Raw genomic sequence first — 16,097 nt, 5'->3', positions numbered from 1 at the left:
CAAAATTTTCATTTTTGGGTGGAGTTAAACTGTTGGGCATAAGCTGATTGGTTCATGTTGCAATGAGCTTGCTGCTTTACATTTAAATGGCTGGTTATCATTCACTAGAGTGGCTCGCAGTGCATTTTCAGAGTTCCTCTGAAACCCTCCACTTTCCCCAGCTCCACCTGTATAGATCTGCTACCGTTATTATGTATGCTATTTGTGCAGCAGCAATAATCTACAATGACAGCAATAAGCAGCAGCAATTCAGCAGCAGCGTAGCAGACCTATTCCGCCAAGACCAAATACACTAACATTGCCATATCCATTACCATGCTAAATCTTCAAAGAGTTGTCGTGATAGAAATGCAGTTAAATGTTAGCTATGAAATTCACCTCAACAAGACAAATGATTTGGCCATTTTATTCTTAACATTTTTAAGTAATCATTTCCATCATTATCACCTCATAGAATGAATGGTGATTTGAGATTTGGCAGAAATTGCTTTTGTTCATTTTTCAAGAAAATAAAAACAAAAATGACAGAATTTTCCTACAATACATGTGCATGCGCTGCTGGACATTGATAGTAAACAATTAAAATAGTGTTGTACATTAGTTTAGTTTGGAAAAATTCAAGATGCTCATGGCACACTATGTATTGAACATTTTCTTACTTGTTTCGAATGATATCTCCTTGTGTTGCCTCTGTCATCGTGTATATTCTGTCATCTAGTATTATTATTGGAGATCTACTTTAATCTGATGGTGGTCTTTGTTGTGAACTGGGTCTCAGTAACTGTGGCTCATGAGTCTCTGGTTACTGGAATCTTTCAATAATTGATGTCTCTTGAATTCTAACACCAGCCTCCTAAAACAAGTGGTGCGTTTGTGTTTATGTGTCCCACGACACTGAAATTGGGTTTAGCTAGTGCTGGGAACTTGTCTTTTTTCTTTTTCTTTGCAAAGTTAAAAGTCTTTCGAGTGCATATGTGATTGTGTCCAGATAAAGAGAGAAGTGGGACATGATTCCTGAGTAGGAGATTTAATACAGCTTTGTCATTGACAGGAAAATGACACTCAGGACACAGGAGCTGATGTAACAGGCAACTTCCATTTAGAACATTACAACCAGCACGCCACTTTGCAGGTACAGTAGGCTACATATTGCTTTACCTGCTTTAATACTTAGCTATGTGATCTGTTTTGCAACAATGCTGTGGTGGAGTAACATCTAAGCTACATGAACCAACTTCTTTTCACTGACTTTTGACAGATTGGTTGGTTGTTTACAGCACAGTGTAAAGTTTAGATTTCCTACTTCAAAATGATATACTTTTGTGGGTTCCTACAGCAGTTGATTTGTAAACAGCGGTTGTTTTGGGCTAGTTGCACTCAAGCAGTTAGCTGGCGAAAGAGAAAGTGTTTTTTTTTCCACTGACCTAATTCAGTGTGGTCATTCTAGCTGCCAGGGTTTAACTGTTGAGGATATTTGTTGACAGGATTTGCGTGACATCATCTCTTATTCACATGAGGGTTTTGGTTTACTCCAGACTGCAAGTGTGTAAAGCATTCATTCATTTGGATGGATTGTTGAGAACACATTTAAATGTTTTGTTATTGACTGTATTGTTGTGTATTATTAACTTTTTTGCCTTATCTGCCAATGGTGAACAAATTGTATGTAGCATTATGTATTTTGCAGTATTTTTTAAAAATATTTTATTATTATTTATCTACCTGTTTCTTGCATACTGGTGACAAACACTGCAGGCTATTACACTTATGTGTCACCACATGGAAATCTGGAGGGCATAAAATGTACATAAATTAAAAACTCTTTAGAATATGTGTAATACTTGTAATAAACTATCAATGTTCTAGGGAACACTTTACAGTAAGTTTCAGAAGCTAACATAACGCTTTTATGGGATTTGTTAATCTGGGCTAATGTTCATTTCTACATATATTTTAATTTGTATAAATACATTTTTAATGAACAAACATTAATTAATAATTAACAGTAGTATATTTATAGAACAGCATTAACCAAGATTAATAAAGGTTGTAAAAAACCTGTTGTTCTTATTTCACGAAACCTAACTAATGTTAATGAATGTAATCTTTTTGTATTTTGTTATCATATTCTGACAGTTTATCTAATGTACTAATGTACACTACCATTCAAATGTTTGGGTGTCAGTAATTGTTTGTTTTCTTCACTTTAGATTTTATTTTATACTTTAACCTACAAACATGCATAAAAGTCAAATCAAAATTTACAGAAAAAGATAATATTTATATTTGAAACAAATGCTGTTCCTTCTCGAAGGAACAGGATTTGATGAAAGGAATTCATCAAAGATTCCTGAAAAAAAGTATCATAGGTTCCTCAAAAATATTAAGCAGCACAACTGTTCAGCGTGATAATAAGAAATGTTTCCTGTGCATCAAATAAGCATATTAGAATGATAGAAGTATCATGTGACACTGAAGACTGGATAACTATTTGATAACTTATTTAATTTTTTTTTTCTTTACATTTTTAAGCAATAATAGCTTTTTTTTTTTTACTGTATTTGATCAAGTAATTGCAGCCCTAGTGAGCATAGGAGACTTCTGTTTAAATGTTGAAAATCATTCAAAAAATGCATTCTTGCTTGTGTTTGGCCTTTGGCAAGAGGCTATTTTGGACCCTGGCTATGTTCTGGGTTTGATCCATTGGGTCAGGATTTGGAAGAAGTTAGTGAACATTAGAAAACTGTATTTCTTGTCTTGACAGCAAGGACTGTATCTGACTTCATCTGTTGACAACTTTAAAAAAAAAAGTGCAAGAAATTGCTCATCAGAGGATTGTTCTTGTTGCTATGAATGTCATTCAGTCACACATTCACTGGCACCGACTCGCCTGGGATCTCTCTGGAGTACTGGATGCCTGTGTACTAAATAAACACTTTCAGCACTGGAAATGAAGCATTGCTGCAGGACAGATGTTTAAAAGGGCTCTTAGCAGCTCTAGAGATCTTTTTGCTTTCCATTTACCGCATATGCGAAGAAAATAGGCTGTTTGACTGAGTAAAGATGCCTGATGCTTTCTCTGTTTGTGTTCTAGACAAATTCCCACTCTCAGAACAGCAAGATGGAGGCTGATGCTAAACACGTCTCCATCCCCTCAAGTGGCTATGAGAGAACCATAACTATAGTCAGGGGAAACTCCAGTCTGGGTATGTTAACCCTGTTCATTACACTCTTCCTGTCTGTCTTCTTATACCTCCTCAGTATGTTTCACAGAGAGGTGAATTCTGTGAGAGACCTGTAACGTGTGTTTATATGTGCGTATAGATGTTGTTCACATGCAATATATTACGTAGGGATGTAAAGTTTTGTATTAGTTCATGATATGATGTTTTACAACTTTTTTTGCTAACTAGCATGTACTTTAGTTTGTATGTATGTTTTTTTAAAAAGAGTTGTGATTTCTTAGAATATGTGTTTTTCTCTGATGTTTTCAGTCAAGTCAAGCTGTACTGTAAATGGAGTTTTTTTTTTTGCTGGCCCTGTCAGGCTAGTAGTTCTGATTTGAACTTGCCCTACACACTATTTTCACAGTATTTCTAGTATTTCAAGTATTAAGTTATTTCTTTAAAAAATAAATTGTAAAAATAAATGCCTTTCTTTTGAACTTTCTATTTATCAAAGAATCCTGACAAATATGTAGCATGGTTTCCACTAAATAAATAAATTAATACATATACATAATACATAAAGCAGCACCATTTTTTTACAACAATGATAATAATAAGAAATGTTTCTAGAGCATCAAATCAGCATATTAGAATGACTCACATAAATAAAATATATTCACATAGAAAATATATTAAATTTTAAATTGCTATAATATTTCATAGTATTACAGTTTTTACTGTGTTTGTGATCAAAATAAATGCATCTTAGTGAGTGAAAGAGACTTTTCAAAAACATCAAATAATCTTACTGACCCCAAACTATTAAAAGTCAAGTTTAACAGTAGTATATTTTTATATTCATATCAAAAAAAATATTTTTGTATTTCCATTAAACAAGTTCAATTATTAATCTGATTAATTTAATTAATGATTATATTTTTAAGCAATAATAGCTGGAATTTTACAACCATACCATTACAACTCCATTAAAACCTATAAATTCATAAACACACTTGAGCATGATGGCATGCCATGATTTGTTTGAAATATTTACTCCATTCTTAATGATGTGATTAAGATTTTTACAAATCACTCACAAGTTTGACAAGGCTTTATTTATGTCAGCTACATAACTTTACACTGTGGATGTATTTCAGCATAATTTGCAGGAATGAATACATCACAGAATGTATGACCCAATAGAGTAAATGACATCCTGTCAACTGCCCCGAAGATCTAACACTGGCCTCAGGCCATCGTAATTGTTAAGCTCTGCAGTGTATCTATGCAACTACACCATCTCATTGGCAAAATCATAAGGCTCAGTGAAGAATATAAAAGTCGTGGTTTCCATTAAAATTTTATCTTGCTATTTTTCTTTCTTTTTGATGAAGTATTTATACCAATGAATATTCATCGATTTGACACAAAGCTCTGCATGAGTATTATTTAATTCAGCATCCCATTTCATCTTGATTTTTTTTTTATTAACTTGACACAGTCAGTTATTTATGTTGGATGATGGAATAGAGATTATAAATCGTGATGTGTTGTGTGTCTTTTGTTTTGGTGTTCTCTTGTGTCATCTCTGTCCTGTGCTGTGCTTTACATGGTCAAATGTGCACTTCTGTAACTAGCGCACTATGATTGTACTGTAATTTGACTGTTCAGACAAGAAACCTGATAAATGAATGTTCAAATTGAAAATAAAAACTTCAAAATCGATGAATCTCAAATTCTTTACGACCATAGTGTTGTCTCCATGATTGGTGTGTGTTTCCTTGCTTGTTAGCTCTCATGTGTGTTCATATTGCATGTGTTTTCTCTTTGCATGGACTCCTAATTATTCATAAATCAGCTGCATATTATATTTAATGTAGGCTTGCATGGTGCATGCTTCAAATTGAGAGCAATTTAGACAGATTTGTAAGAGCAAAAAATAGTACAAAGCCAACCAGTCACTTTACACCCACGATGAAGTCAGTGGCACTGTTTGAAGCTCATTAGCTCAATTTAATACTCGTAAAATGAATTGTTGAAGGCACACGCTGTTTTAATACAACATGAGTCAAATTCAACACTTTATATGCCATAAAGGTGAGTGAGAGGTATTAAGACCCTCTCAAATGCACTGACTCTACATGGTACGCTGACACTTTCATTGTTACTTAGAAATAATCTTACATTTGCTTTGAATAAGAGAGTTTGAATTGATAAGACAGACAGTTAAGGGGTTTGCGGGGTATGGAAATGAAAATTAGCGAATAATGATATTCCATTTGTAGTTTTAAAGAAATGTCTGATGTGGTTAAACTTCCATTGTTGAGCTGGTTACACCCACACTTTAACAAACACTTGAGCTGGTTATGAGAATCTTGTTTAAATAAAAATGACTAAATGTATATACACTAATGACTAAATGTATATATATACTAAAATATTCACTGTTGGGAGAGCCTGGGGCTAGTTGTCACACTTTTTACTTCAGTGAATATTTGTCTGTTTAAGTTTATTTTTGAAAGCCTGTTTCTGTACAGGCACACACCTTATAGTCTCGGCTACAAAAATAGCAGTTGAACATTTCCACAGTTATTATGCAAGAAAAAAAATATACAGTTTATTTAACTCATGCTGGCCCTTTCACACTATACACTCTTAAAAATAAAGGTGCTTCACGATGCCATAGAAGAACCTTTTTTTGTCTAAATGGTTCCATAAAGAACCTTTAACATCTTAAGAACCTTAAGAAGGTTCTTCAGATTATAAAAAGGTAAGAAAGAGATGGTTCTTTAAAGAACCTTTGACTGAATGGTTCTTTGTGGAGACAAAATTATTTTTCTATGGCATCGCTGTGAAGAACCTTTTAAGCACCTTTATTTTTAAGAGTGTATGAGGTGGTTTGTGAGAAAAGAACCTTATAGGTTTTTTTGGCACACAGTAAAACAATTAATAAACAGCAAAGATGTAAAAAGTAATGAACAAAAATATAAAATGAAAAATACAACTTGTGACAAAATAAATACATACCTCAGGTGACTATGTACATGATACGTGTGTGTGTGTGTGTAGGAATGACAGTGAGTGCCTTAAGGGATGGTTCAGGCATGATAATCCGCTCTGTGGTTCATGGCGGGTCGATCTGTAAAGACGGGAGACTGGCAGTGGGGGATGGAATTGTTGCCATCAATGGAGAATCCACCACCAACCTGACCAATGCACAATCCAGAGCGATGCTACGCAGACATTCGCTGATCGGACCTGATCTCAGGTGCTCACACACACACATACACACACACACGCACACTTACCAAGCTTTATCTAAATGGGAACTTAACATTGACTTCTAGTTTTTATATAAATGTAATGCAAATGAATGCAGGATAACTTTTCGCAATAAAATGTATTATATCAAACAAGTGGTGTTATTTTTACATTCACAAAATAAGTTTGTTCGAATTGTGTATGCACAAACAAGCAAACAAATATATTCATTCATTCTGAAAATTTGGGGTTGGTAAATGTTTTTTAAAATGTTTATAAAAGAAGATTATCATGCTTACCAGGGTGCATTTACTGTATTTGATCAAAAATACAGTAAAAAACAGTACTATTGTGAAATATCATTACTATTATCAATGTTGAAATTATGTGCTTCTTTTTTTTAAGATTTATTTTTGGCATTTTTGCCTTTTATCAGGATAGGACAGTATATATTGACAGGAAACGAAGTGGGAGAGAGAGGAAAAGGACTGCGAGCTGGGATTCAAACTCGGGTCGCCCAAAGCACAGCTTCGTTTTATGAGCTTTCGTTTGCGTGCTGCCCATGATTCTGTCAGCGCCGACAAAAACATGTGCTTCTTAATAGTTGAAACTGTGATACTTTTTTCAGGATTTATGATTAATAGAAAGTACAAAAGAACATTTATTTAAAAATTATAATTCTTGTAACATTGTAAATACTTCCATTTTTGATAAATTTAATTCATCACCTACAGTGGGTAAAATAAGTATTGAACATGTCACCATTTTTCCCAGGAAATATATTTCTAAAGGTGCTGTTGACATGAAATTTTCACCAGATGTCAGTAACACCCCAAGTAATCCATACAAACAAATAAAACAAAACAAATAAGTTCAGAAATTAGGTTATGTGTAATAAAATGGAATGACACAGGGAAAAAGTATTGAACTACTGAAATGTAATACTTTGTACAAAAGCCTTTGTTGGTAATGACAGCTTCAAGACGCCTCCTGTATGGAGAAACTAGTGGCATGCATTACTCAGGTGTGATTTTGGTCCATTCTTCCACAGAGTCTTCAAATCTTGAAGGTTCTGTGGCCTCTTCTATGAACTGTGATCTTTAGTTCTTATTTTCTACTGGACTCAAGTCATGTGACTGGCTGGCCATCTAGCAGCTTTACTTTCTTTTTTCTGAAACCATTTGAGAGTTTCCTCAGAGTGTTTGGGGTCATTGTCTTGCTAAAATGTCCTCCCTTGTTTCATCTTCATCATCCTGGTACTGTAAGTGTTGGGACTGAACCAGCTAATATTAATTTCCACTGACATGGGGCAGGATTGTTTTCTAATTACTGATCGATTTCAGCTGGTGTCTTGGATTTCCATGCCTTTTTGCACCTCCCTTTCTTCATATGTTCAATACTTTTTCCCTGTGACATTCCATTTTATTACACATAATGTAATTTCTGAACGTATTTGTTTTGTTTTCTTTGTATGTATGGATTACTTGGGTTGTTACCGACATCTGGTGAAAAATTCAAGTCAACAGCACCTTTAGAAATATATTTATTGAGAAAAATGGAGACATGCTCAATATTTATTTTACCCACTATATGTCTTTAAAAAAAAATTGCTGACCCCGAACTTTTGGGTGTTAGTTTAACTATTTAAAATTTTTCAATTAGACTTTATAAGTACTTCAATCTTTATAGATTTCATCTGTTAAGAAAATGTTATGTTCTAGCTAGCAGCACATTTCATTGATTGTTGAAATTGGATTCTTCATCAAAACAACTTCAATCAAACCCATTTTTGCTTGTTCTTGTGTGTTTTTGTATCAGTGTGACTTATGTGCCTGCTGCCTTCCTGGACATGCACAGAGCCAGCTATGCCCCATCAAAAGAGGAAATAGAAATACACAGAACAGCTACTGTCCAACCCAAGCACTCACAAAAGCTGCCTTTTAAACCCCTGTAAGGAGACAGAAAATCTTTTTGTCTGTTTGTTTTCTTGTTTCTGATGGTGTTCTAATGCTTGTTTGCTTTATATTAGAGAATGCATTTCTGAACAACAAAGTACAGTGGATGGTAAAGGAGTGAATGGAAAGACTCAAACTGAAGAAGAGAATGAAGGAATAGATAGCCACAATCAAATTAAACAAAGAGAAAGCAATGAAAGACTGGAAAGAGACAAAAAGGTGATGAATGAAAGATCGGTCTTGCAGAGTGAGAACGGACAAAGACGAGGGAGAGAAAAAGACAGACGAAAAGATGAAGAAGAGATGCATGGGAAAGAGCGTAGTTCATGGAGTCAGCCTAGAAGGTATCCCATAAATTATCAAAACATCGACACATTCACTTTTAGTATGTTGATGTGTAATGCTAATATGGTTGTGTTTATTGTCCTAGAGTAACATTATTCAGGGCTGGGGGCACGTGTCTTGGCTTCAGTGTGGTGGGGGGTCGTGGTATGGGCAGTCGACTGAGCAATGGAGAAATGAGACGGGGCATCTTTGTAAAACACATCGCAGAGGACAGTCCAGCTGCACGCAACAGCACTTTGAAAGAAGGAGACCGAATTCTTCAGGTGAGTTTTTATTAGATAGCAGCCTTTAACTATTGCTCTTTATTGCTTACTCTAGCCAACAACTGCCCACTTAGAAATTCCAATAACAGAAAAAAATACAAAATTTATGACACAAATATTTATAGGGAAACTGGCAGAAAATAATTATGATCAGAAAATCATGAAACTATGAGTTATTTCCTTGTTTGCACTTTATTTCATATTATGTACGCTTACCTGTACTTACAAAGAAAGTACCGAATTATATAAGGTAACAACATGGGTTAGGGTTAGATTTAGGGGTAGGTTCAGAGTTAGTGCCTAGTTGTTACCCAGTTTTTATACTATGACAAGTACATAGTATGTACATGCAGAACAGGGCTGTAAAATAAAGTGCTACCATTCCTTCTTTAGTGTTCTTGTTACTGTGCAATTACACAGTTAAGCGCTGAGTAATATTAATTAACAGCATGTACTTACTATTGGGTCAGGATTAGGGTTAGTTGTTTGTAATTGTGCATAATTTTCTGTTATTACTAAAGTAAGCACATGTAACATATATAATGGGCACTGCTCAGTAAAGTGTTACCAATACACAAATAAGTATGTAAAGCAATATGTGATCCTGGACCACAAAACCAGTCTTAAGTCGCTGGGGTATATTTGTAGCAATAGCCAAAAATGCTTTATGTCAAAAATCATTAGGACATTAAGTAAAGATCATGTTCCATGAAGATATTTTGTAAATATCTTACCGTAAATATATCAAAACTTAATTTTTGATTAGTAATATGCATTGCTAAGAACTTCACTTGGACATCTTTAAAGGCGTTTTTCTCAATATTTTGATTTTTTTGCACCCTCAGATTCCAGATTTTCAAATAGTTGTATCTCAGCCAAATATTGTCCGATCCTAACAAACCATACATCAATGGAAAGCTTATTTAAAAAAAATAGTTGACACTTAAGACTGGTTTTGTGGTCCAGGGTCACATATAATTAATATCTAGTTCATTTGCTATTGTCAGTCCTCTGTCCTGTGTGTCATGTGTTCCTGCTTCTTGTTTCCTTATTTGGTTTGCTTCCTGTCCTTGTTTAGTGTGAATGTCTGTTATTCTGTTCAGGTGTGTGTAATTATCTTGTGTATATAAGTTCCTGCCTGTTCAGTTAGTGTTTGTCTGGTCTACTCGTTACTCCCCGGTGTTCCTGTCTGCCTTGCCTTGCCTTGCCTTGCCTTGCCTTGCCTTGCCTTGCCTTGCCTTGCCTTGCCTTGCCTTGCCTTGCCTTGCCTTGCCTTGCCCTGCCCTGCCCTGCCCTGCCCTGATGTCAACATTAAAGACTATTATTTTGAGTTTATCCTCATCTGCATGTTCCTTGTTCCTCCCTGCTGTGTGCACCGTGACAGCTATAAGGATTTGATGCCATGAACCTCGAAAACTAATCCTATGATTTAAAAATTGAAACTCACCCTTGTTTCAAACCTGTATGTATGACTTTTTGGAGTGCAAAAAAAATTATAATAATGATAATAATAATAAAAATAATTGTTATAATTTTAGAATGTTACAATTTTGTATAATTTACAACTTTAGAATTTTTATGACTACTCTGTTTCATTTAATGAACTTAAATGAGAACTCGGGCTGTCGAGCATTTAAAAGGATGCAAAAGCTTCCTAAAGAAATCATAAAAGAAGAAGCTGATAACCCTTGTGAAAAAAAAAATCACCTTTTGTGCTCCACAGAAGAAAGACATACAGGTTTGAAACAACATGAGTAAAAACCATACAGTCAGATTGGTATGGGTGATTTCAATCTGCTCTTGCTATTTCTGTGTGAAATATGCATCAGATGGCCTGAGGCTGAGACTAGTTAGTGTTTATGAACAGTAATTGGATTTGGATGATGTTTGATGATCTCCATCTGCTGGTCATAATAAGCTAATGCATCACTCCTACTCTGACCTAAATAAACTAGATAACAAGATTAGTTTAAAGAAAATCTGGGGCAAACTGGTGAACCTGAAAGTAGAAGTATGTTGAAAGTAATGAGTGACTGGAGAAAGAACTTCACACATTGCATTTTTAATGTGTGTGTTTGCAGGTTCAAGGTGTGGATGTGAGTGATTTTACTCATGAAGAAGCCGTGGAGGCGATCCGTAGAGCAGGAGACAAAGTAGAACTACTAGTGCAGAGTCCTCAGGTACAGTACACATACTGCACACATGCACACATATAATCACTTTACAAATACCCACACTCAGTGCTAGAATATACTCTAGACAAGACAAAACATGAGTACATAAAACATTTATCGCCTCTCTATGTCCAGTTTTCAGCTCTTGACAACTGCTCTGAAGATGACAATGTGTCAAAATCAAATTCTCCAAATAATCAGGTGTGTTTTTGCTTATGCTACTGTGTTTATCATTAGTGTCTTTTAGGTGTTTTATGTATATGCTTATCTCATCTTTAGGAACCCGAGATTCCGAATAATCTCTCCCCAACCTACCCCTTCAGTCCCATCCCCTTTAAGGTCTGTGATGTTTGTTTGCAGAGTAATAATCCAATATATATGTATATAAATAACAAATTATAGGCTCCACACACACTTAATACTACCCTTGTGAAGGTACTCATAATTATACTTTTAAAAACTGGGCTTAAAAGAAATACTGCCAAATATACAGCATTTATGATAAACTGAAACAGTACTTCAATACTTTTATTACTTTAATGATATTTCTATTAAAACGTGTATGTCATGTATTTAAATATATTTGTAATTACACATTTGTAATAATGAAGTTGCAGTTGCAGTGCATTAAATGTATTAACTCTGAATGAAATATTGAATAACACACCAGTTAAAATTATAATCAAGTACCTCACATGTGCCTTAGTATGTTAGTCAACACCAAAATAAGATACTTCTTCTTTAAAGCCCCACATAAGATATTGAAACATTATTTAAACTCGACATTAAAGTAAAACTTTTAATTTTATATCATTACAAGGTTTATTAAGAAACATAGGGTTACACTTTATTTTAAGGTGTTCTTGTTACAGTGTAATTATACATTTAAGTACTGAGTAATACTAATTAACTACATGTACTTAATATATGGTTAGGGTTAGGATTAGGGTTTGTTTTAGGATTACTTGTATGTAATTATGCATAATTTATTGTCATTATGAATGTAACGTATAGCAAGGACACTGTAAAATAAAGTGTAACCAAACATAGTCATGAAGGTGTATTCTCTATAAGTTCTCTCAACTGTACTTTAATTTTTATTGATATTATATTATTTGCAAGTACTGTTTAAAAAAAAACATTACAGGTGCACATTTAATACAATTATGCACACTTATTTTTGTCAGATTTTTGTTAGCCATGTTGTAACATACTGTTGAGGCTGAGAAGTAAAAATGCAATGAAATACATTTTTAAAAATAACTGAAGAATGTAATAACTTTTTTTTATGGTGCTGTTGTAGCGTACAGAAGACTGGAAGTTGGGGAAGCCTCCACATTTAGCTCCCCCCCTCTTGAAACTGCCCTCTAGGCAAGTCGACACAGAAACAGATGGAGTGCAGAGGGTTCCAGAGAGACCACCCCTGCCAGAAGAGCCTTCACATCATCACAGCGAGCAGCAGCATGCCTCTTATTGGAGTATGTTTGAATGTGTCTGTGTGTGGCTCAGCTTTCACCTACATAAAAGGGGCCAAATGTCCCCTAAAGACAGTCAAACCTGAAATCACCTACATTGTGCAGAGCAGTGAATCATTCCCAACAAGGGAAACACATCAAACATATTTACTTAATAAAACATACTTAATATACATACCAAGCTTAGAGGATCAAAAATATCATTAGCTCTGAATACAAGTCAGTGCCTCTATTAGTGTGTCTGCTAATGTGTCTATATTGTTTTATCTGGATGTTTTTACATATTTATGTGTGTGTAAGCAGGCCGCATGCAGCAGAGGTATGGCAGTCTGCCTGGAGAGCTGCACATGTTTGATCTGGACTGTGGCTCACACAGCTCTGGACTGGGATTGTGTTTGTCAGGAAACAGAGATGGAGCTCGTGGTAGAATGAGTGTGCACGTGTCAGAGATCAAACCAGACGGGGCCGCTGCGGCAGATGGTCGGGTCAGAGTGGGAGATGAACTACTGGAGGTGAGAAGACTGAACTCTTGACTGGCCAACAGAAACATTTCATTTGCGCAATCAAGCCTTATTGCTTTATATGTTGTTTATAATTAGAAAGCAAACCCATTCAGTTTACATTACATTTACATTTACAGTACATTTAGTCATTTAGCAGACGCTTTTATCTAAAGCGACTTACAAATGAGGACTATGGAAGCAATCAAAATCAACAAAAGAGTGCTATAACAAGTCTCATTTAGCTTAACACAGTACACATAGCAAGGTTTTTTTTATTTTTTTATTATATAATAAATAAAAAGAAAACAGAATACAAAAAGATAAGAAAAACTATTGTTATTATTATTATTATTATTAAGAATAGAATTAGAATAGAGAGTGCTAGAGTTAGAGGGTCAAATAAAGATGGAAGATTAGCCGATTCTAGAAGATGGCTAAGGACTCAGCTGCTCGGATTGAGTTGGGCAGGTCATTTCTGATGAAACACGAAAACAGGTGAATTGTGGTCATTTCAACAAATACCGATTTTGAGATTCTTTGAATATTTTTGTTCTGGTATCTAAAGTTTGATGCCTTTTTTCCTGTAGATTGTTGAGTTACCATAAATGACAAATGGTTATACCATGCAAACTTTTATATAATATAACATTTTGTCATTAAACTACCTACAGTAGATTAAATGTTGTGCTCATCTGCAAATATTACTATATTTTTAGAGAAATATTGAGTAATACATATATAGTGAAAAGGATTCATCTAATTGTAGATCATTCTAATCAATTTAATATAATATTAAAATATATTAAATGCATCAAATGCATTATCAAATCAAATAAACATCATTATTATTAAATACACATTTGACAGCTTTATGAAGAAGTCCCATTTAGGAGTGAAAGGTATTAGAAGGAAAATAATTCAGTATTATTAACAAGAAATAAAAGGAATTTGTATTACTTTTTAATATTATCCTCTTATTTGAGACACAAGGTAATATTTAAAGATGGTATGTAGACATTGCCCCGAATGATGGTATGCTACAATTGCCCCAGTCTCCCCAATATAACTAAAAGAGCTAAACACAGTAAACTATGTGTCTTATCTAAGGTCAAGGGTTAATCTTCAGCATGTTTATGTGTGTATTTTGAAGATAAATGGACAAGTGCTGTATGGACGCAGCCACCAGAATGCAACAGCAATCATCAACAATGCTCCAGCTAAAGTCAGGATTCTGCTCACAAGGTGAGATATTTTCATGTGAATGCAGATTAACACAAGCTGTCTTCTACATGCATTTTAATATGCTCTTTATATACATGGTTCATTTATATAAGTTTTTTTTTTTTTTTAAACCAGCAGAAATAAGAAAGACTTTGGATTTTTAAATATTTAAAACAAAGGAAGATATTCTGCACTATTTATCAAACGCACTGTATATGCGCATGAATACAAATCTAAACTAAAACTAGAAGCATTTTCACAAAGGTCTCAGACTTTGTATCCTACTATATGTATAGTGTATATATAGTGTGTATGTGTTACTTATTTTGATGCACGTATATAATTTTCTCATCAGGAATAAAGCTTCACAGAAACAAATGACTACAGGACCAGTAAAGGAGGCAATGGAGACACACACACACACACACACAAACAAATAAACTAATACTTCTTAAAACAGTAAAAGACACAATAATTATAGTTCCCTTTCGATACTTCACCCGTACTGCGTCGCTAGACGCTAATGGGGAAAACTCCTTTTCACGCAGTGTAACTGCAAGGCCATTGGTACGTGCAGTGTATTAAAAATTAAACAAATGAACCAGCGGTGCTGCACGAGCCTATGGCGGTGAAGCCAGCCAGAGCTCGCCAGAATGGGCGGGGCCATCTGCCTATATAAGTGGGCATTTCGCCATAGGATCTCAGATCAGTTCTCCTTCAGCGACGACGGTCTCCCTTCGCTGACACTCGGGACTGAAGACGCTCGCCGTGGAAACGCCTCGCTGTGGATAGAAGCTGCCTTTTCTTCTGCGACCTCTCACTGCTTCCGCTTGCTCTCGAGCTCGCTTCAGCGATCTCCACAGATACCAGCTCATCCCCTGCTGCCATCCGGCGAGCCTAAAAGCAAATTTCTCTAAAAGAGCAGAGGCGTTGTTGCAAATGCTGCGCCGTCATTGCACGTTGTGCAGGATTGCCCTGCACGATGGTGACGGCCACTCAGAGTGCATTTCCTGCCTGGGTAAACCCCACGCAGATGCCGCTCTGAGCAAGATGGATTGTTCACACTGCGTGAACATGAGTCTCGCCACTTTGCACACTCGGATCGCTTTCTTTTTAGAGAGCGAATCCTCCCTTGTGCCCTCCCGTTTTCTTCCTCCCAGGGACCTGTGAGGAAAAAACAGCGGGGCAAAGGGATTAAGTGATCGTCACGAGCGAGCTCACGCCGGCCAAGATCCCACGTGCCTCGCCCCCTCCAAGCAGAGTGATTTCTCCCATTCTCTTCGAGCGCGAAGACCAGCGTCCCTCTGCTGATGTGAGTGACATGGTCTCGTTCAGCGCCTTCGAGGACGAGCTATTAGATGACAGCATGTCTCTAATAGCATCAGACACGGAGTATATTTCAGGCTCTAATGCTGAACCCGCCCCCTCTCCGTCTGCTGAGCCTAGCGACTCCAAGCCAGGGATGGATGCCGAACTGTTCCGCATTCTCTCTAAGGCAGTCGAAGAGCTGGGATTTGAGTGGTCCACACTGGAGGAGCCCACTCGTAGCCGTCTGGATGAATGGTTCATCAGCGTGCCTCTCCGTTTTTTCCGGAGGTCCACGATGAGTTTACGAAGTCGTGGCGTACTCCCTACTCGGCCCGCCTTTGCTCTAACTCTTCTTCTGCTCTCTCCTCAGTGGATGGCGCTGAAGAGGCCTCATGGCCTCTGCTACTCCAGTACTTCAGTTGGGC

At 36.0% G+C, this 16,097-nt stretch overlaps 1 protein-coding gene across 1 annotated transcript in view; it reads left to right on the top strand.

Moving 5' to 3' along the window:
- Nucleotides 1-16,097, top strand: part of si:dkey-92j12.5 (multiple PDZ domain protein) — a 45,943-nt gene that overhangs the window by 18,639 nt on the left and 11,207 nt on the right. The window contains exons 18-30 of the mRNA XM_058768352.1: nucleotides 1,052-1,132; nucleotides 3,095-3,206; nucleotides 6,237-6,435; nucleotides 8,247-8,378; nucleotides 8,458-8,727; nucleotides 8,814-8,991; nucleotides 11,073-11,171; nucleotides 11,301-11,366; nucleotides 11,445-11,504; nucleotides 12,469-12,643; nucleotides 12,944-13,152; nucleotides 14,294-14,385; nucleotides 14,720-14,765. Of these exons, the coding sequence (XP_058624335.1) occupies nucleotides 1,052-1,132; nucleotides 3,095-3,206; nucleotides 6,237-6,435; nucleotides 8,247-8,378; nucleotides 8,458-8,727; nucleotides 8,814-8,991; nucleotides 11,073-11,171; nucleotides 11,301-11,366; nucleotides 11,445-11,504; nucleotides 12,469-12,643; nucleotides 12,944-13,152; nucleotides 14,294-14,385; nucleotides 14,720-14,765 (1,719 nt within the window). The remainder of the gene's footprint in view (nucleotides 1-1,051; nucleotides 1,133-3,094; nucleotides 3,207-6,236; nucleotides 6,436-8,246; nucleotides 8,379-8,457; nucleotides 8,728-8,813; nucleotides 8,992-11,072; nucleotides 11,172-11,300; nucleotides 11,367-11,444; nucleotides 11,505-12,468; nucleotides 12,644-12,943; nucleotides 13,153-14,293; nucleotides 14,386-14,719; nucleotides 14,766-16,097) is intronic.

Source organism: Onychostoma macrolepis, chromosome 01 (assembly GCF_012432095.1).
Source record: "Onychostoma macrolepis isolate SWU-2019 chromosome 01, ASM1243209v1, whole genome shotgun sequence".
Lineage (NCBI taxonomy): Eukaryota > Metazoa > Chordata > Actinopteri > Cypriniformes > Cyprinidae > Onychostoma > Onychostoma macrolepis.
The sequence above is the reverse complement of the archived record's forward strand: the minus strand, read 5'-3'. Positions and strand labels throughout refer to the sequence as shown.